Here is a 20,534-nt window from a genome sequence, read left to right as displayed (position 1 = left end):
CCTTATCTCCATGTCCTGATCTCCCACTGGTCGTTTTAACAATAACAATCAGGTTTTTACTGCACTACTGAAACTGTTCTCCCCAGTCACCAACAGGTTTTGTCAATAGACCCAAAACTGTGCTCTGAATCACTCAACTACACTAATCCTTCCCATTTTCACGTCCTATTAGTACCCAGACCCTTTTCTTCTTATTTTCAACTAAACTTATAGGCCAGGCTTCCTGGTCCCAGATCTCTGATATTTATAGAGATCTTAATTAACCTCAAGCATTTCAGTAAATCTTTCCACCATTCTGATGTAACGTAGTCGGTATTAAACCAGTAAGTCACCAAGCCAAAAGCCTTAGAATAATTCTAAACGTTTTCCTTTCCCTCACAACCTAATGGTCATCCTCTTTCTAAGTGTCTCTTGTATATGTTTCCTCCTAAACAATTTCAGTATAAGTAGTCATTTTCATCTGGATCACTATAATACCCTGTTTTGCACATCTCCAATTTTCTCCCATTCTTATTCCAATAATATGTTAACTAATAGCAGAATAATATATCTAAAGTACAAATATAATTCTGTCAGGCCCCTTCTTAAATACTTTTATAAATTATACGGCCTTTTACAATCTAGCTTTGGCTTTTCATTTAGATCAAAGCTTTGCTGAGCTATTCATTTTAGCTTGTGAGTTAACAAGGCCTTTTTCCTTACCCAATAATGTTGACCCTGGGTCAGTTTTCTAGCTGTTTCCTAGGATAACATTAGAATTTCAACTGTGTTACCAGGTAATGTTGCTTACACTAAGAATGACCTCTGATTGGCAAACTAAATTTGGATTGGGAAAACTGAATGAACTGTCACAGCTTTGGGCTTCCTTGGCTGTAGTCATTCTTGTCATAGGTCACGTCCCTTGGAGGACCTGAAAGCTATACCCATCGGGCTGTTATGAAAATTTCTAGTTGGGACATGGGGCTTCTAAACACCCATGCATCATGGTCTCATTCCCCACAGCTGAGCTACTACTTGAGGCTCCAGACAATCGCCCCTGGACTGCCATGTAAATTGCTATGCGGCATCTTCCTGAAGAAAACCCCCTGCTGCTGTCCTGCTAGCATGCTGTTTCCTTCTGGGTAAGTAGAGCCAATGCCAAGGACAGTCAATCACAGATGTATGAGTATAAACTGTCTATGGGACCTCAAACCTCCACAGTGAAGAGCTTATAATAGCTAAAAGTCACAGAATATTTATGATGTGCCATGAATTATTTCATTCAATCCTTTTTAGGAGAAAAGGAAGCCAGAATGATAATGAGGAACCTATACCCAATTGCCCACCAAATTCCTAGTTGCAATCAGTGAACAGCTGTAATCAGTTCACTCGTGGTCTTCAGGAGACTTGCCTTTTAAAGATGGTGGGAGAAGCAAGGTATCCAAGTTCACATCATCCTTGACTGTGCAGACATAAAGTTCCTGGTCTTGTTCAGAGCTGGCAGGAGAAGTACCACACATTGTGGATTTCATGACATTCGCTGTAGAAAAAGAGGACTATGACTGAGGAAAACAACATGCTCAGTGCATGCTAGTTTTAAAGGCAAAAAATCCCAAGAATTTAGTCAAAAAATGAAAGGATGAGGATGAATGGAGTGTACTATGGTTTAAAGTGTTTTTGCCTCACCCATGCTGCCTGTTCTCTGATTTTCTTTTGTAAACTAACAACATTCTCTGTATCATATACTATTCCTGTTCACCTTACAACAGCGCTTGTCTCCCTTACGTCACAGATCTAGGATGCCTTTCTGTATTTATACATACTGCTACGCCTTACTCCTCTCCCACACTCCTCCTTCTCCCATCCCTTATCCAAATCGTCAAGTCATCCTTCTCACCAGTAATGTTCAATTTTCTATTCTGGACTCTCATGTTTATAAATGCTCTTTCCCTATCCCCTCCTCCTGGGATGCTTAAAAAGGAACTACTACAGATTGATAGACTGAATTAATTTATCTGAGGCAGGTATTTATTGTTTTCACCCTAGTTGCATAATATTTGTATAGTGTATAGTCAGGCATGGTGGCACATGCCTGTAGTCCCAGCTACTTGAAAGGCAGGAAGATCTCTTGAGCCCAGGAGTTCGACGTTGCAATGAGCTATGATCACACCACTGTGCTCCAGCCTGGGCAACAGAGTGAGACCCTATCTCTTAAAAAAAAAAATGTGTGGGGAGGCCTGACTGGTCCCACAACGTCAGTGGGGAATCGGTATGTGTTGCATAAAGACCAGGTGATGGATGCAATGTTAGAGAAGAAACAGCAGCTGACCCAGGGCAGAACCCTACTAAGCTAAGCTCACCTGAGAGGGTCTCCCACTTGCTGTTCTCCTTCTCCTCCTTTTTTAGGTCATGAAAGAGCAATATGTCCTTAGACAGAAGGTCCTGGCACAGGACCTTACAATAGAGGGGGTTTCCAAAGCACCTGCGGAGAAGGTAGCTGCAGGGAGATAAGTAGAGGATGATTAAAGATGCCCACTTGAGGGAAGCCAAGCACAAGGGTACTTCACACTGAGGAATCTTCTCTTGTTAAAGTCAGCTCTTGATGATATACTAACAGAGGGAAGCAGCCGCATAGAAATGTAAAAAATTAATTTCTGATTGGCTGTGAAACGCATTTTGGCAGGAACTTTTCTTTCTCAACTATTTTGCTTCTACTGGTGTTGAGAGGAACCAACATCTCCTCACTAAAGGCAGAAACTGGCCTGATCACATATGATTGACACGTTAAGCAAGCCATCCAAGTCCTAACTGTCTTGTGAAAACCTTGGTGGGCAGCCCAGGGAGGTAGCCCCTTACTAGTTTACAAGGAGACCGTCTCCCTTAAACCTAGTCTTGAGCCTCATCAGTTTCTAATGCCATGCTCTCCCCCAACTCCAGAAAGTAAGACCTGAGCCTTCTGACTTTTGTAATGGCACTGGCTCCTCCCTTAATGAAGTGCCCCACGAGTCCTACCACTCACATCTGCAGCTCTGGGGGGATGCTCACCACCCCTAGTTCCCAACATGCCATTCTCAACAACGAGGTTGTTGCCAACTTCAAAATAGGCACAAAAACAGCCTGAGGGCTCTGCAGGAAGTGCTGGGCCCAGCCACACAGGGTGAAGGTAGAGGTCAACGTCATCACCATGATGATGGGCACACTGGAGAGCAGTGTTCCCAAAAACTCCCAGGAAGCTGCATCCATATACTGGGCCTCATCAATGAGGAGAATCAGCGGTGTTTCCCTCACTGCCTGTAAATAACAGCAAAGAAACAGTAACAACCTCTGATTAGAAATGAAGTCACCTGGTTTTCAAATCTACCACGAATTTCCCATCAATAATTTAAGTAAAGTGTTAACGCAGACTGGATTTTTCAGAATAATTGTATTCTAAGTCCAGGTGATATTTTACTTTATAAATAAAAAAATATTGCCTATATATTTAATTCCTAAAACAATGTGCTGAGTTTCCGTGGACAAGAAAAATACTGTAACTGAAAAATGAAATAAGCATCAAAATATTTTCCAAATCAAACTTAAAGCTTTCAAATATTTCATTTTGGCAAAGGCTTCATCCTGTGTGGGAATTCATAATACTTTCAAACAGCAATTTCCAACCCAGGCTGCACATCAGAATCACCTGTGAGTGCTTGCCAGCACCACCAATTACCAGGTGCCGCTCAGGTAGACTTTAAAAACGTGCTCACTTTTATCCAGATTCCCCACTCCCATTCCATTCGCCACTGCCTCCAGTGACCATTCTAAATGTGTTTATTGTACAGCTTTTGGTTTGTATCGTGTTCTTATAAAATATGCATTGTTGTTTTTTCAAGTAAATTGCTTTTATGTAAATGCTACTGTACTACAGATCTCATTTTTCTTTCTTTTTATTCAAGACTGTTTTAAGATTACTCCATATTGCTATAGTTTCATCTATTCTCTTACTTCTAATTTCTGCATTTTATTCAATCAGGTTCATCCATGCATCATGCCAACACCTCCCTGGCCTCCACAAACACACACTGCAATGAATATACTCTTTGGTATATGTATATATACCCAGGAGTGGAATTGGTGGGTCTAGAAGATGCATGTTATTAAAATTTGACTAGTTACTTTTAGATTGCTTTCACGGATGGCTCACACAGATTTTTGATTCCATGATCCTGAGGTAGAGCCTGAGTATCTGTATTTTTAATAAACAGGAGATAAAATAGCAATCCACCTGCCTTTAGAAACCACTGTTTTAAATTAAGTTACTAAAATTTCATTAAGAAACAGGATCAGGAAAAAGCCAAGACCTTGTCTTGTATGCTGTGCTGTAGGATGAATCCAAGGTTAAAGACAGACAATAAACAATGAATACATCAACAAATAGGCAGGCCAAGAAATGCCTAAATCAAGGTGTGATGTGGATAGATTAAAATGAGCATAAACTATCTCCACATATTAAGAGATAATGGTATGTAGCAAAAGTACCCACCTCCTGAAGCACTTGAATAAAACATGCTTTAACCTTCTTTTGTCTGACCAGGTCATTCATGCGTGAAACTTCAAAGGACAAGGGAAACTGACCAGGAAAATTATTATATATTAGCATTCAAAATATCAAACTAATAAAAATATGTGGGTTTTTCAAAGGGCACAGAAAATGATTCTATTTTGACTGAGAATGGGTTTCTGCAAGACTGCGCACAGAGTTACAAGGGCCAATCCAACAATAACGTACAGTTCAGAGGGTGAGATTGAAAGTTCGTGAAGGGTTAGAGACAGATATCTATCGCCTTTCCATACCAGACTTTGGAAAACCCTTAAAGGATTATGACTAAGAAAGAAATGACAGGTTTGACCTAGCAATGTCACTTTGGGTAGCTCCAGTACCCCAGTTATTCTAAGTATACCAGGAAGAATCTATACATGAGACTTGTCAGAAAAAGATACAACAGACATCACCTAACATTGTTTCCTGTGCTACGCTGAGGCACATGAGCTACCATGAACCTGTGAGCCCAAGGGAGATTCTTGCTAAACCGCATTGGTGAGGGTTAGAGTCCCAAGTAAGGCCTGTCTTAAGAGAGGGCTACACCGAGGGATTGAACAGATTTTAGTGTCCTCTATTTTCCATTGAATACAATACTCTGTAGGCTGAGTATATTAAGAGAAGTGATGGAGGATAAATAAATGGAATTGTGGACCAGGGAGCTTTTAGCCTGCTTGCTATTGGGTACCCCACAAACCCTTAGACCACTGAAAGCTTTTGAGATTCAGGTGCTGGTTCAAGTGATAAATTTTGTGGCTAGGAAACAGGAAAGTAGGGTTAAAAAATAAAAAATTGCAACTGACTCAAGAATACATGAATATAACTCCTGAGGATGTGAGTCAGAATGATCTCAATATATTTAGCATTTTAAAATTTACAATGTAATATTTTATATACTATCTCCTTTAAAATTCATGCAACAACTATATAAAGTACTATAACATTATTTCACAAATGAAAAAAATTATGGCTCGGAGAGGCTAAGTGATTTGCTCCAGAACATACAACTATCAAGTGTCAGATTCAATCCTAGAATCCATTCTCCTCAAAAAGGAAAAAGCCTGACTTTTGGTGACACAGGGATTTCAAATCTCAATCCTACTATTACTGTATGTTCTTAGTGTGTGTGTGTGTGTGTGTGTCCGTCCTATATATATGTACATGGCCTAAAGGTATTAGATTAGAAGACAATCTTGGGTCTGACTACCCACAAAAAATAACAGTAATCCAATTCAGAAAGCCACTGTCTTCATTACCTTCACAAAGAAGAGGTCATTGAAAAGGCAGTGAAGTGGTTCCTCCACCATCCGGCAAAGCTGTCTTTGTAGGCACTCTTGCCGGTAATAGGCTGGGCATGTATCAATCTCAAAGAAGACGGCCATGAGGGTCTGGATGGCATAGAAGCGCTGCTTGGAATCTGCTTCCTTCAGCTTCAATGGCAACACCCTGGTGAATGTCACTGTGATCATCGGGAGTGCCCTGTACCACACACAGGTTACTCCCTCCAGCAGCCCAAGAATGCTGAATCTAAGTGACACAAGAGTCTCACCAATAAGGGAAAGGAACCCCAAGAGAAGTGGGCTCTGACTAAGTCAGAAAGCAGGAGTCTTTACCTATGCCCTTCCTTCTGGGCCAAGAAGTTTATTTCAGCCAACAGCTGGCTTTTTCCATATCCTTTTCCACCTTCATACAAAACCGCTTGTCCCTTCTTCTGGTACAAACACCATTGCCGTGCCATTCGGAAGGCTTCCAATTCTTTCTTCCGGTCTGTAGAGAGAAAGGGAGCACCTAACACTCCTGTGCCTTTTAGTAGACACTCTGTTGATTTGAATTAATTTGCAGAGCTAAGTCACAAAATGGCTTTTCCCCCTCCCCAGAATCCTGGGAAGAATCCCAGTCTTTGACGGGGACTCACATCTCTTTCCAGAAAATCAACTCTGAACTATACAAAAGGTATGCTGGTCTTGAGGGCTTAATAACATTCAGAACAATTAGGTATCACATGGACTTGGGGGCTAATATATCTTGTTAATTTTTTGTAAAATTTTCCATAATAACAATTTAGTCTTCAAAGTCTGTCACTGCTATGTAAAGATAATGGATTAATAACTATAGATTAAAATATAAAGACAGGGAATGTACAGTGTGGGTTGCAACAATCTTGGTGCTATCTTTACTGTTCTGAGGATGAAAATTTCTCTTTAAAGACAATCCACAATAAGCTGGTCAGACCTCAATAACTGAACTCTGACTTACGAAGATGCTTATAAAATATTGGTACTTCTCAGGCAAAATAATAGCACTCCACCTGAAATTTGATTATTCAACATGGAAAAGAAATACTAGGTCCTCTTCAAAATGAATATAAATTAAAAGCATTTAGTCTTGCATTGTTTTGTTTTTTAAATCACATTTAGCCATCTATCTACAGCTGAAACAAATATGATTTAAGTTAGAAAAGAAAACTTACCTAACAGAGGGTGATTTTTGTCTCTCTCTCTGGCCAAATGCCTTTTCCCAAACATTCTGGGGAAAACAACAAAGGGAAATGTGGCTATTAAATACAGATTGAGGAACAAGTGTCCTCATAAGCAAGTACTTTCACATAACTGAAGAGGTACAGAGTTCTGTACAAAAGAGTTTTTAAAAACTAAAAATTGTTAGAGAAGGAGCAAAGGAGTATTACTAATTGTCCCAGGATCAGGGAAGTAAATAAATAGTGAAGTACACAAATGAAAAAGAACAAAGCACATTTGGGTTAGTGACCTATTGCTATTCTCTTCCTGTGGGAGAGCAAGAAGTTCACTGAGGAACTAGCTAAGAGCTAAACATAAAAAGCTAAAGCTCTCAGACACCAAACCCTCCTCTTGTATGCCATGTTCCAGCAGGCCAGTACTAGCAGCATTTCAATTTCACACAATCAAAAACTTATTATTCCTGGGGAGAGAAAGATGGCGGAGTGGTGGTGACGGCCTGAATCTGCGCTCCTGGGAAGGAAGGCATCGATCCGGACCTGCCACAACGCTAGAGGACCGCTCCCACACAGGAACAGCGGTGTGAATCCACGGAGAATCAGCGTGGGACAAACAGAGCGAGTGAGGTCTGAGGTGAACGAAAATTGGGAACGCGGGACAGACACTAGCCAGCGGAGCGCGGGTCGGATACACCCGCCCCCAGCCGGGGCGGGTGCAGCCTCTCGGGAAAGCGGCTAGCCCTCCGCTCCCAATTGAACAGAGCCCTGACCCAGGCCAGCACAGAATCACTGAGGGATACGTGGCGCATTGGAGACAGGAGGCTTTTTTTGAGAAATTACCTTAGAACCTGGGGGATCTCAGCTGAGACAGCGCTTGGCGAGGAGGGACGGATCTGCCCCAGGGCAGAAAAACATAAAAGACTCCCGGACAGCAAATAGCGTTGTACCCCGTGCTGCCTTTTTCGGCAGTTCTCCAGCCGGTCACCCCCGGTGCGTGTCCTTGCTGGCCAGCCCCTGGGCAGTGGCGGTCTCTGCCTGCCGGGGAGCCGGTCCCCTCCAGCCCCTGAGCTCGGCAGGCGCCATCTTGAAAGCGAGAGCGAAACGGCTCGGGAGCCAAAAAGTGCCCAGCGGCTCTTTCTGCCAGTGCTGCCTTTTTCGGCGGTTCTCCAGCCGGTCACCCCCGGTGTGTGTCCTTGCTGGCCAGCCCCTGGGCAGTGGCGGTCTCTGCCTGCCGGGGAGCCGGTCCCCTCCAGCCCCGGAGCTCGGCAGGCGCCATCTTGAAAGCGAGAGCGAAACGGCTCGGGAGCCAAAAAGTGCCCAGCGGCTCTTTCTGCCCGTGCTGACTTTTTCGGCAGTTCTCCAGCCGGTCACCCCCGGTGCGCGTCCTTGCTGGCCAGCCCCTGGGCAGTGGCGGTCTCTGCCTGCCGGGGAGCCGGTCCCCTCCAGCCCCGGAGCTCGGCAGGCGCCATCTTGAAAGCGAAGGCAAAACCGCTCGGGAGCCAAAAAGTGCCCAGCGGCTCTTTCTGCCCGTGCTGCCTTTTTCGGCGGTTCTCCAGCCGGTGACCCCCCGGTGCGCGTCCTTGCTCGCCAGCCCCTGGTCAGTGGCGGTCTCCGCCTGCCGGGGAGCCGGCCCCCTCCGGCCCCGGAGCTCGGCAGGCGCCATCTTGAAAGCGAAGGCAAAACCGCTCGGGAGCCAAAAAGTGCCCAGCGGCTCTTTCTGCCCGTGCTGCCTTTTTCGGCGGTTCTCCAGCCGGTGACCCCCTGGTGCGCGTCCTTGCTCGCCAGCCCCCAGGCAGTGGCGGTCTCTGCCTGCCGAGGAGCCGGTCTCCTCCAGTCCCGGAGCTCTGCAGGCGCCATCTTGAAAGCGAGGGCGAAACCGCTCGGGAGCCATAAAGTGCCGAGCGGCTCTCTCTGCCCGGCGCCCTCCGCTGGTCTCTGAACCAACGCCAGGAGTACGGGATATGCCGGGGCCGCGCTCGGGGTGAAGAGGCAGAGCTGCGCTAAGGCAAAAAAAAAAAAAAAAAACAAAACAAAACAAAAAACCACGAACAAGAAGAATAGGCTCGCCGAACTGTATATTTTATTCTTGGTAAATTTCTTCTGGGTTTTGTTTGTTTGTGTTTGTGTTTGTTTTTGGTTTTTTTTGGGTTTTTTCTTTTTTTTCTTTCCTTTTCTTTTCTTTTTCTTTTTTTTTCCGGCGGCGGACAGCCTCGGCGGGCACCTTTGCCCTCTGGGTCTCTGGCTGCCGCGCCTTTTTGAGCGCGGAGGTTGGATCCCCACCACCCTCGGAGCTGTGCGGGCGCGCAGACGTCACCTTGAAATCCACTGCGAAACCGCCCGGGACCCAGCCGGGCGGGCGTGAAGGGGCGGAGCTGCGCTAAGGCGTAAAAACAAAAACATCTTATGGCCGCTCCGGACCCAGCCGAGCGGAAGTGAAGGGGCGGAGCTGTGCTAAGGCGTAAAACAAACAAACAAACAAAAAAACATTGAGTCGCTGAATTATATACTTCAGATTTGTGTATCTTTCTGCCTTGCGGTGTGGTGAAGTGCTATGTAGTTTGTTTTTGTTCATTTTTGTTGGCGTTTTTGGTGTTTTTTGGTTTGGCTTTTTGCGTTTCTTTTCTTTTTTTTTTTTTTTTTCTTTTTCTTTCTTTTTCTTCTTTTTCTTCTTTTCTCTTTCGTTTTCTCCTCTTTCTTTTCTTTCTTTCCTTTTCTTTTTTCTTTTTTTTTTCTCTCTTCTCTTTCTCCTCTCTTTTCGCCTTCTAACTGGGGACCCACGGTGAGCTTCGGAACGGGCCAGGTCCCTGGCTCTGGTACATACCGGATCCTGAGTAGTCACCCCCAGGGCCGGAGATCTGCGGGCATGCAATTGCCACTCTAGGGCCCACAGCCAAGTCACTGCGGAGCAATAGGGTACCAAGAGGCTCCCTGGACGGCCCTCTCCCCTGGTCCACGGACCTTATATAGGATCCCTGCCCAAGTGTAAACTCTGAATACTTCTCCAGAAGCAAGAGTGTGGAACCTGATCCCTGGGGACATTGAGCCAAGACAGACTTTTGCCCGTGGGAACTACAGCAACTGGGGCGCTGAGCAAGCAAAGTCACCGTCCTCTCCCCATAGCTAGTATCTTGCCGGCAGATAGAGTCAGAAACCTCCCCTATAGAGGAAGAACCAAAGGGAAACAAACAAACAAACAAAGAGAATTTCGGTCTACTATTAGTGTGGACCCTGCCTGCCTTCTGAAAGACCACAACACAGTGTCCTAACTCACCAAAGCGGTCCTGGATCACTCCAATCCTCTAGGATTGGACCCATCGGAAGCAGTCCCCCAATGGAAACAGAAAAATCTCTGAACAATACACAACAGTCTCCCCCTCTTGCCAAAAGAAGCAACATACCTAGACTGTTTCACAGCCTAAGAATAGAGCACAAAGAGTCCTGTTAACCAGACTAAACCTATAAGTAAAGATCCAACGACAAATCTAGATGGGAAGGGCCCAGCGAAAAAACACGGAGAGCAAAAAGAATCAAATGGAAAGCTCATCCCCAAAGACAAATACCAGCTCCCAACCATTTGACACAAACCAGACTCAAAACACCAACATGTCACAGGAAGAATTCCAATTATGGATTATAAACAAGCTGAATAATATACAAGAATCAATGGATAAACAACACAAGGAAAACACAAAAAAAATACAGGATTTGGAGGAAAAATTCACTAAAGAAATTGAAATATTGAAGAAAAACCAAACTGAACTCCTAGAAGTGAAGAATTCACTCAGAGAGCTACAAAACACTGTGGAAAGTCTCAAGAGCAGGGTAGATCAAACAGAGGAAAGAATCTCAGAAATTGAAGATAACTCCTTCCAACTAAATAAGTCAGTCACAGAGATAGATCGAAAAAGTAAGAGAAATGATCTGAGTCTTCAAGAAATGTGGGATTATGTGAAGAAACCTAACTTGAGAGTTATTGGCATTCCTGAGGGTGAAGAAGATAACAAGCAAGGGTTGGACAAGCTATTTGAAGACATAATGGAGGAAAATTTTCCAGGCCTTGCCAATACTCTAGACATACAGATTCAAGAAGCTCAAAGGACCCCTGGGAGATTCATAGCAAATAGGAAAACACCACGCCACGTAGTCATCAGGCTGACCAGAATATCCACTAAAGAGTCCCTTCTCCGAGCTGTAAGGAGAAAGAAACAAGTAACTTACAAAGGAAAACCCATCAGAATTACGCCAGATTTCTCAGCTGAAACCTTACAAGCAAGAAGAGGTTGGGGCCCCATTTTCACGCTTCTGAAACAGAATAATGCCCAGCCTAGAATCTTGTACCCAGCTAAGCTAAGTTTTCTATACGAAGGAGAAATCAAGACATTCTCAGATAAACAAAGGTTGAGGGAATTCACCAAGACAAGACCAGCCCTCCAAGAAGTACTCAAAAGAGAATTATACATGGATCAGCACAAGAAAGATCCACGAATGTAAAACTACTCAAGAGCTAAAGATGAAATTCCAGATACCACAATGGCCCAGGAGAGAAAACATCACAATGAAGTTCTACCCAACAAGCTGAACAAAAAACTGTCTCACCTATCAGTTTTCTCAATAAATGTGAATGGCTTGAACTCCCCGCTCAAGAGACATAGACTGGCCCAATGGATAAAAAAATACAATTCAAGTATCTGCTGTCTTCAAGAAACTCACCTAACCTGCAAAGATGCATTTAGACTGAAAATAAAAGGATGGAAATCGATATTTCAAGCAAATGGTAACCAAAAGAAAGCTGGTGTGGCAATCTTAATTTCCAATAACTTAGCTTTCAAACCAACAAAAATAATAAAAGACAAAGATGGCTACTACATACTGATTAAAGGCACAATTCATCAAGAAGCCATGACTATACTCAATATATATGCACCCAACCTAGGTGCACCTAGATTCATAAAGCAAACCCTACTAGATCTCAACCAAATGATAGATAACAATACTGTAATAGCTGGAGACTTTAACACCCCACTGACAGTACAGGACAGATCCTCTAAACAGAAAATAAACAAAGACATAATGGACCTCAATAGAATGCTAGAACAAATGGGCATGGCTGACATCTATAGGACATTCTACCCAAAGTCCACAGAATATACATTCTTCTCATCAGCTCACGGGACATTCTCTAAGATTGACCATGTCCTAGGACATAAATCATGTCTTCAAAAATTCAAAAAAATAGAAATTATACCATGCATCTTCTCAGATCACAGCGGAATAAAAGTAACAATGATCACAAACAGAAACCCTCACTCTTACTCAAAGTCATGGAAGCTAAATAACCTTCTCCTGAATAATTATTCTATAAAAGAAGAAATCAAGATGGAAATCAAAAATTTCTTTGAATTAAATGACAATGGAGATACAACTTATCAAAATCTATGGGATGCAGCTAAAGCAGTCCTGAGAGGAAAATTCATATCCATAAATGCCTATATCAAAAAGACAGAAAACATGCAAATAGACAACCTAACGAATAGACTCAAAGAACTGGAGAAAGAAGAACAGAACGATCCCAAACCCAGCAGAAGGCGAGAAATTACTAAGATCAAATCAGAACTAAATGAAAAGGACAACAAAGAAACTATAAGGGAAATTAATAAAACAAAAAGTTGGTTCTTTGAAAAGATAAACAAAATAGACACACCTCTGGCTAGACTAACCAAGAGCACAAAAGTAAAATCTCTAATAACCTCCATTAGGAACATGAAAGGAGAAATCACAACCGATGCTACAGAGATACAAGATATCATCTATGAATTCTACAAAAATCTTTATGCACACAAACTGGAGAACGTGGAGGAAATGGACAAATTTTTAGAAACACATAGTCTTCCCAGGCTCAACCAGGAAGAAATAGAGTACCTGAACAGACCAATATCAAGAACTGAAATCGAAACAGCAATAAAAAACCTTCCCAAAAAGAAAAGCCCTGGTCCAGATGGGTTCACACCTGAATTTTACCATACATACAAAGAAGAACTGGTGCCCATCCTACATAAACTATTCTCCAATATTGAGAAGGATGGAGTTCTCCCTAACACGTTCTACCAAGCCAATATAACATTAATACCAAAACCTGGAAAGGACACAACAAAAATAGAGAACTACAGACCAATTTCCCTCATGAATATAGATGCAAAAATTTTCAATAAAATACTAGCAAATCGAATCCAAGTACTTATCAAAAAAGTAATCCACCACGACCAAGTGGGCTTCATCCCCGAGATGCAGGGGTGGTTCAACATACGTAAATCTATAAATGTAATTCACCACATAAATAGAAGCAAAAACAAAAACCATATGATACTCTCATTAGATGCAGAAAAAGCATTTGACAAAATTCAACACCCTTTTATGATAAAAACGCTTAACAAAATAGGCATTGATGGAACCTACCTAAAAATGATACAAGCCATATATGACAAACCCACAGCCAACATCATACTGAATGGGGAAAAACTGAAAGCACTCCCACTTAGAACTGGAACCAGACAGGGCTGCCCATTGTCTCCATTACTTTTCAACATAGTATTGGAAGTCCTTGCGAGAGCTATCAGGCAAGAGAGCAGAATCAAGGGAGTCCAAATAGGGAAGGAAGAGATCAAACTCTCACTTTTTGCTGATGATATGATGTTATATCTGGAAAACCCCCAGGATTCAACCAAGAGACTCCTGGAATTGATTAACGAATACAGCAAAGTCTCAGGCTACAAAATTAATATACACAAATCAGAGGCATTTATATATGCCAATAACAGTCAATCGGAAAACCAAATTAAAGACTCAATACCCTTCAAAATAGCAACAAAGAAAATAAAATATCTAGGTATATCTCTAACTAAAGAGGTAAAGGACCTCTATAAGGAAAACTATGAAACACTGAGAAAAGAAGTAGCAGAACTTGCAAATAGATGGAAAAATATACCATGCTCGTGGATCGGAAGAATCAACATTGTTAAAATGTCTATACTACCCAAAGTGATCTACAGATTCAATGCAATCCCTATTAAATTACCAACATCATTCTTTACAGACATAGAGAAAATAATTATACACTTTGTATGGAATCAAAGAAGACCCCGTATAGCAAAAGCAATTTTAAGCAACAAAAACAAAATGGGAGGTATTAATTTGCCAGACCTCAAACTATACTACAAGGCCGTGGTTCTTAAAACAGCCTGGTATTGGCACAAGTGCAGGGACACAGACCAGTGGAACACAACAGAAAATCCAAATATAGAACCATCCTCATATAGTCACCTAATTTTCGACAAAGCGGGAAAGAATATACTCTGGGGACAAGAATCCCTATTCAACAAATGGTGCTGGGAGAATTGGTTAGCCACTTGTAGAAGACTGAAACAGGACCCACAGCTTTCACCTCTCACAAAAATCAAATCACGGTGGATAACAGACTTAAACCTTAGGCGTGATACAATCAGAATTCTAGAAGAAAATGTAGGAAAGACTCTTACAGACATTGGCCTAGGCAAAGAATTTATGAAGAAGACCCCCAAGGCAATCACAGCAGCAACAAAAATAAATGAATGGGACATGATTAAATTAAAAAGCTTCTGCACAGCCAAAGAAACAGTCCAGAGAATAAACAGACCACCTACAGAATGGGAAAAAATTTTTGCATACTACACATCAGATAAAGGACTGATAACAAGAATCTATTTAGAACTCAGGAAAATCAGCAAGAAAAAATCAAGCAACCCTATCAAAAAGTGGGCAAAGGACATGAATAGAAATTTTTCAAAAGAAGATATAAAAATGGCTAACAAACATATGAAAAAGTGTTCAACATCTCTAATCATCAGGGAAATGCAAATCAAAACCACAATGAGATATCACTTAACCCCAGTGAGAATGGCCTTTATCAAAAAAACCCAAAACAACACATGTTGGCGTGGGTGTGGAGAGACAGGAACACTAATACACTGCTGGTGGGACTGCAAACTAGTGCAACCTCTGTGGAAAGCATTATGGAGGTATCTTAAACAGATTCAAGTAGACCTGCCATTTGACCCAGCAATCCCATTACTGGGCATATACCCAAAGGAAAAAAGGTCATTCTGTAACAAAGGCACGTGTACCCAAATGTTTATAGCAGCACAATTCACAATAGCAAAGATGTGGAAACAACCCAAATGCCCATCAATACATGATTGGATTAGTAAACTGTGGTATATGTATACCATGGAATACTACTCAGCTATAAGGAATGATGAAGATACGACATCTCTATGGTTCTCCTGGAGAGAGTTGGAACCCATTATATTAAGTGAAGTATCCCAAGAATGGAAAAACAAGCATCACATGTACTCACCAGAAAATTGGTTTCCTTGATCATCACCTAAATACAAATCTGGAAACGACACCAATTGGACATCAGACTGAGGTGGGGGGTGGGGGAGGGGATGGGGGTATGCCTACACAATGAGTGCATTGCGCACCGTTTGGGGAGTGGTAACACTTGAAGGTGCTGACTCGGGAAAGGGGGGGTGGGGAAAAAAATATGAAACTATTGTTTTTAACTTGCACTGTTCACTTAATAATCTATCATGAACATTTCCCATATTATTTCATATCATTGTACAAGAAATAATGTATACATTATGAGGACATACTGTATCTAACAAGATATACTGTTAGACTCTTTGATTCTGTAAAATAAAAAAAAAAAAAAAGAAAAGAAAAAAAAAAAAAAAAAAAAAACTTATTATTCCTATGCCCTGACTCTGTAAGAGATGGGAATGAACTATCACATCATGATACTCACATACATCTTCTATGGCCAAAATATTCATAAATCTTCCCTGGGTTGGAGATGTTTTTCATCATTTTCTCTGGGAGTTTCTTGAAGTTGTATGCAGGTAGCATGGATCTTAGATATGTTACCTCGTCACAGGACACCAAACCTGGATAAGCAGTTATCATTCTGGCCATGAGACTCACTTTTGGGCCAATAACTGTGTCAGAAAGACAGTAAAGAAAAGGGTGGAGAATTTTGGATCATGTCTTCCACCTTCATCCCCTAAGTCACAGAGCTAACAGTGACAGGGCCATTCTACCTGTATATTCGTGTCTTGCTACTGCTCCAACCACACCACAGAATACTGGTCCATTGGTGATACTGATGGAAACAAGCCTGGGGATGAGAAAGGCAACAGTGGGTAATTATACAGTCAGAAGAGGCCAAGTCAGACACCAATCTGCCACTCCCTAGATCCAGAAGTCTAGTATTAGAGTTCAGAATGAAAACGGCCAGGGAGATGACCAAAAGGAAAAGAATGGCCCCCTACTTCAGGAGTTTAGTTGGGGGTTACTATTCGTTGGAGGTAAAAAGATAAAAAAAATCTTATAACTGTCAGATGATTTATATATGCTTTTTGGGGTACTTTCAAACTGATCACCTCATCTGATCCTTTGAGAAATAATTAACAACAAAACCTGTATGGTAGGTAAGGCAAATAGTTTAACATCATTTAAGAAAAGAAAAAAACTGAAGAGAACTTGTACCCCCTAAATCTATTAAAATTTTTAAAAAGGGGAAAAAACTTTTCCAGAGTTATATAGCAAAAATAAACAGTAGAGTCAGAATGAGAATCCCAGCCTCCTGACTTACTAGACCAATGTTATTTCTACTATACCTTGCTGCCTCAGACAAAGCTCCAAAATGAAAAATAGATCAACAGATGTCAATACAGGATTAATGGATCAAATACTGCTAGAAAATCAGAGTAAAGGAATAATCGGAACGTTAGGACTGCAGATGGAAGGCTTCCTGAAGCAAATTAGTACTTGGAATACATTTTTTAATGAGTAATATTTTTCATTCATTCATACATGCATACATTCATTTACTCAGTAAGCATTCAGAAGCATACACAGTACCAATTACTTGGCTGGATGTTTAAAACATCCTTCCCTGGAGAAGTTAAGTCTGGGGAGGAGAGTGGTAGGTACTGAGGGAGGGGAAGAGACACATGTATGTCAGCAAGACAAATACTCCGTACTATAGATTAATATAGCACATCAAACAGAGCAAACAGAACAGATGCACTAACTCAAATGAGAGAGTAGAAAGAGCATTCACAAAGAGGAGGACATTTGGTTGGACCTTTAAAGTTGAAGACACTGCTAAATAGCACTCTCTCTAGTGAGAAAAGGTATAGACTTTGAAAAGTCTAGTGTGGTCATGCAAAACTAAGTCCTTCCAGGTGGCTAGAGCACAGTCTGTGTTTGGAGAAGAGAGAGGTGATGTGAAAAGTGGTCCTACCTAGGCTAGGGATGGAAGAGTACTGGAGGTACGAATTATTCAAAAAGCAGGCATACACTGTTCTGGGTAAGGCCAAGGCCCAAAGGTGGCAATGAGCACTTCTTAAATAATAGAGAATAAGCAGATTTACTTGACTGTCATGAAGATTTCATGTGATAGGGTAACAAAATATGTGGATGGAGAAAGGGTGCACTGAGACATAATTAGTTTCAAGTTAAATCTACAAATGAACAATTTCCAGTGGTTCAGAAAGGACATGAAAAGTGTCTCCTATGCCAGTCAAAATTCTCCTGCCTTCCTCTAAGGACAGGATTTAGGTCTCTGCCTATTCATTCACTGGGCCCACTGTCCCCAGGGTGAATAAAAGAAATGCTCAGGACAACACCACGTAGTCAGTTCTGCTGCCACACCAAGAACAACAAAGTGAACAGGGTCTTTGACTATGAAGACACAGAAGGCGGTTTGGGGTCTGGGTGAGAGCTGGCGTGATGCAGGGGAATGAGCAACGATATCTGCTACCAAGGCCACACAGGCCCTCTGAAGCTTCAGCATCTGGTCAGCATTTCCAAAATTATGTTCCTCAGAACACTAGTTCTTCTGCATGTTTATGGGTCTTTCTGCAGAAAAGTGTTTGGTGATCAAGTAAATTTGGGGAATGGGGAATAAAACTAAATATAACAAATTTCCTTACCATAAGACTACTCAGAATCTTTAGTATGTTAATGTTCACTGTGAACCTCTAAGAAGGAAATATAATTTGCATCAGTTCCCAAACATATTTGTCCACAAAAGCCCCCTTTTTTAAAATTCATGAGTATGTTAAGGGACTAGTGTTCCATCAAACACACTTTGAGAAATACTAAATTAGTAATTATTTTCAAGGAAAAAAACAGTAACCTCGAAACATAGCTTTCAGGCCCTGACATCTATCTGGCTTACCAACATAACCTCTCTGGGTCTTAGTTTCTTTAAGTTAAGGAGGTCAGATTTGATGAACTCTAATATCCCATCTAGTTAACATTTATTATGTTCTAAACTAAATAAGACTGAAATGAAGTTACGGCCTAACAGTCACGGAAGACGTCTTTAAGGGCATTGTAAGACAGCCTCTAAAGGCCAAAGAAATGACTATCTCATTCAAGAACAAGGGCCAAGAGCGGGACCCTTGAGGGCCCAGGTCAGTGCAAAATTCAGGAAAGAACAGACCAGCACTGGAAGGAATGGCCCAGCACATTCATACTGGAGGGAGGTTGTAGGAGTATCTGCAGGTCCCACTAAATCCGAAAGAAATGTCAATACATATTTGCCTTAGGCTAAGAATCTGAGTATTTATTAAGCAACAGTAGCATCTTTCTTATCTGTAAAATAAGAAGTTGGACCAGAGAATCACTAAATTCCTTTCTAGTACTAATATTCTATGAGTGTGTCTCTCCAATTATATCACATTAATATATCTGATCCTTTTGGGGGAGGATTTGCATTTTATTAATATAAGATGCAGCTATGGGATAATGAAACAACACAGGATTTGAAGACTGGAGATCTGGGTTTCATTACCAGCTCTGTAAATGCTAGCAACTTCTCTTTTATGGCCTTAATTTCACCGTGTGTAAAAAAATTTTCACACTGGTAGCAAATACTAAAGTATTCTATAAATGTTAAAGCACTATGTACATGTGTGGTATAATTTTTATCCATCTTGAATAAATTACAGCAAGCAAATCAATCTTTGACTCAATGTTAACACTGTAAATAACAATTTTTCAAATTCATTCATGTATATATTAATACTTCACCCATAGCTTTCTATTAAAAAATGTATTTGGAAAATTCCAACCAACTTTGTCATAATGCAACTAGTGAAAAAACGAATTTTTCTATACCTTCATCAGGGATAGTTTTTGTGGAAGGTGGTGGGGATGGGGTGAATATGGAGGAGGGAGAGCAGTTAAGTGAAAGGTCCAGAAAAGCAAGAGGATCTGGGAAAGACCAAGAGTGAAAGCCAAGAAGGACAGTGTTTACCAGCTGCGGTTCCTTCCTGTCTAGGTGACTGCCCCACAATTCTCATCCTCCCCAGGGACAGGCAGGCTTTATGCTACATGCTCTCCACATACAGGCATGTTATTTGCATTATATTAATCTATACATTTGCTTGCTCCTTTGCAGTGTTCTTGAATCTTGCTACATGTGTTCTATTCCTCCCCTTCTCCTGCCCCATTAGATGGAAACTTATCTTTATTTCCCCTGGGTATCCAGTACAGATTTTTGTATCTGGTGATTTCTTAATAGATCTTGCTTGCTGACTTTCCTTAGCATGTTCCCTCCCCCTGAGGGAGGATGCCCTGAACCCCTGCTCCTTGTTACTGCCTCGTACCCTGCCTGAAGAGCCCCCTGGGGCCTGAAAAGCTCCTCTGCCCCACCTCCCTCCTCACCTGGTCTCGGCAAGATTCTCCCAGCAGAATCTGAAGATGCTGAAGGAGCTCTCCAGGGCATGTGCACACTCATCTGGCTTCTTATCCCCAGGAAGGCCAAAAACACAGAGGAACATGCAGCCCTGGGATAGATGGTAAACAAAGAAAAGAGAAGCTTACTGGGCGGAGGAATATGGCTTGCCTAAACTAAACCAACTCCCCCGAATGAGGCCAAACCCTAACCTGATTAGTTTTCTATTAGGAATATAGGATCCTGTAAGATTCATGAAATGGACACTCCAGGCCACATCAACATGGAAATTTGTTTAAAATCTTGATTTTAACTAACTATTGAAAGAACTGAAATTTAAAACACAAGAAAAGTTGATATCACAAACTTTTCAAAAATTTAATTTCTAGTATATACTTTGAGCTAAGTCTATCTGCCCACATTTTCTTCATCTATAATGTCAAGTATTAAGATCCTGCTCTTTTTCAAATTCCTCAATTATCTTGGAAGGATCTGATTATGTACTTTATGTATGTACTTTACTAACAGAACCAGAAAGACATTTTTTATGCTTTCACAAGCATTCTTCAAGAAGAACTGAATAACAAATAACATGGAGAGTAACCCATAGTAACCCTGAAAATTAAAACCAGAACATCCCATTCCTTAACTAACATTAGCTGAAGTTTTAATGTAATATGGCTTGCTACACAATAAGGAGCAGGATATCTGACTTACAC

General features: G+C 41.6%; 1 protein-coding gene across 1 annotated transcript in view; it reads right to left on the bottom strand.

Moving 5' to 3' along the window:
- The window catches only part of LOC138395929 (adenylate cyclase type 10-like), a 35,485-nt gene that overhangs the window by 13,831 nt on the left and 1,120 nt on the right, over positions 1-20,534 (bottom strand). Inside the window, 10 exon segments of the mRNA XM_069489050.1 lie at positions 1,369-1,519; positions 2,340-2,476; positions 2,999-3,270; positions 4,502-4,588; positions 5,815-6,004; positions 6,172-6,325; positions 7,029-7,084; positions 15,874-16,063; positions 16,166-16,242; positions 19,806-19,927. Coding sequence (XP_069345151.1) covers positions 1,369-1,519; positions 2,340-2,476; positions 2,999-3,270; positions 4,502-4,588; positions 5,815-6,004; positions 6,172-6,325; positions 7,029-7,084; positions 15,874-16,063; positions 16,166-16,242; positions 19,806-19,927 — 1,436 coding nt within the window.

This window comes from Eulemur rufifrons, chromosome 15 (genome assembly GCF_041146395.1).
Source record: "Eulemur rufifrons isolate Redbay chromosome 15, OSU_ERuf_1, whole genome shotgun sequence".
Classification (NCBI taxonomy): Eukaryota; Metazoa; Chordata; class Mammalia; order Primates; family Lemuridae; genus Eulemur; species Eulemur rufifrons.
The sequence above is the reverse complement of the archived record's forward strand: the minus strand, read 5'-3'. Positions and strand labels throughout refer to the sequence as shown.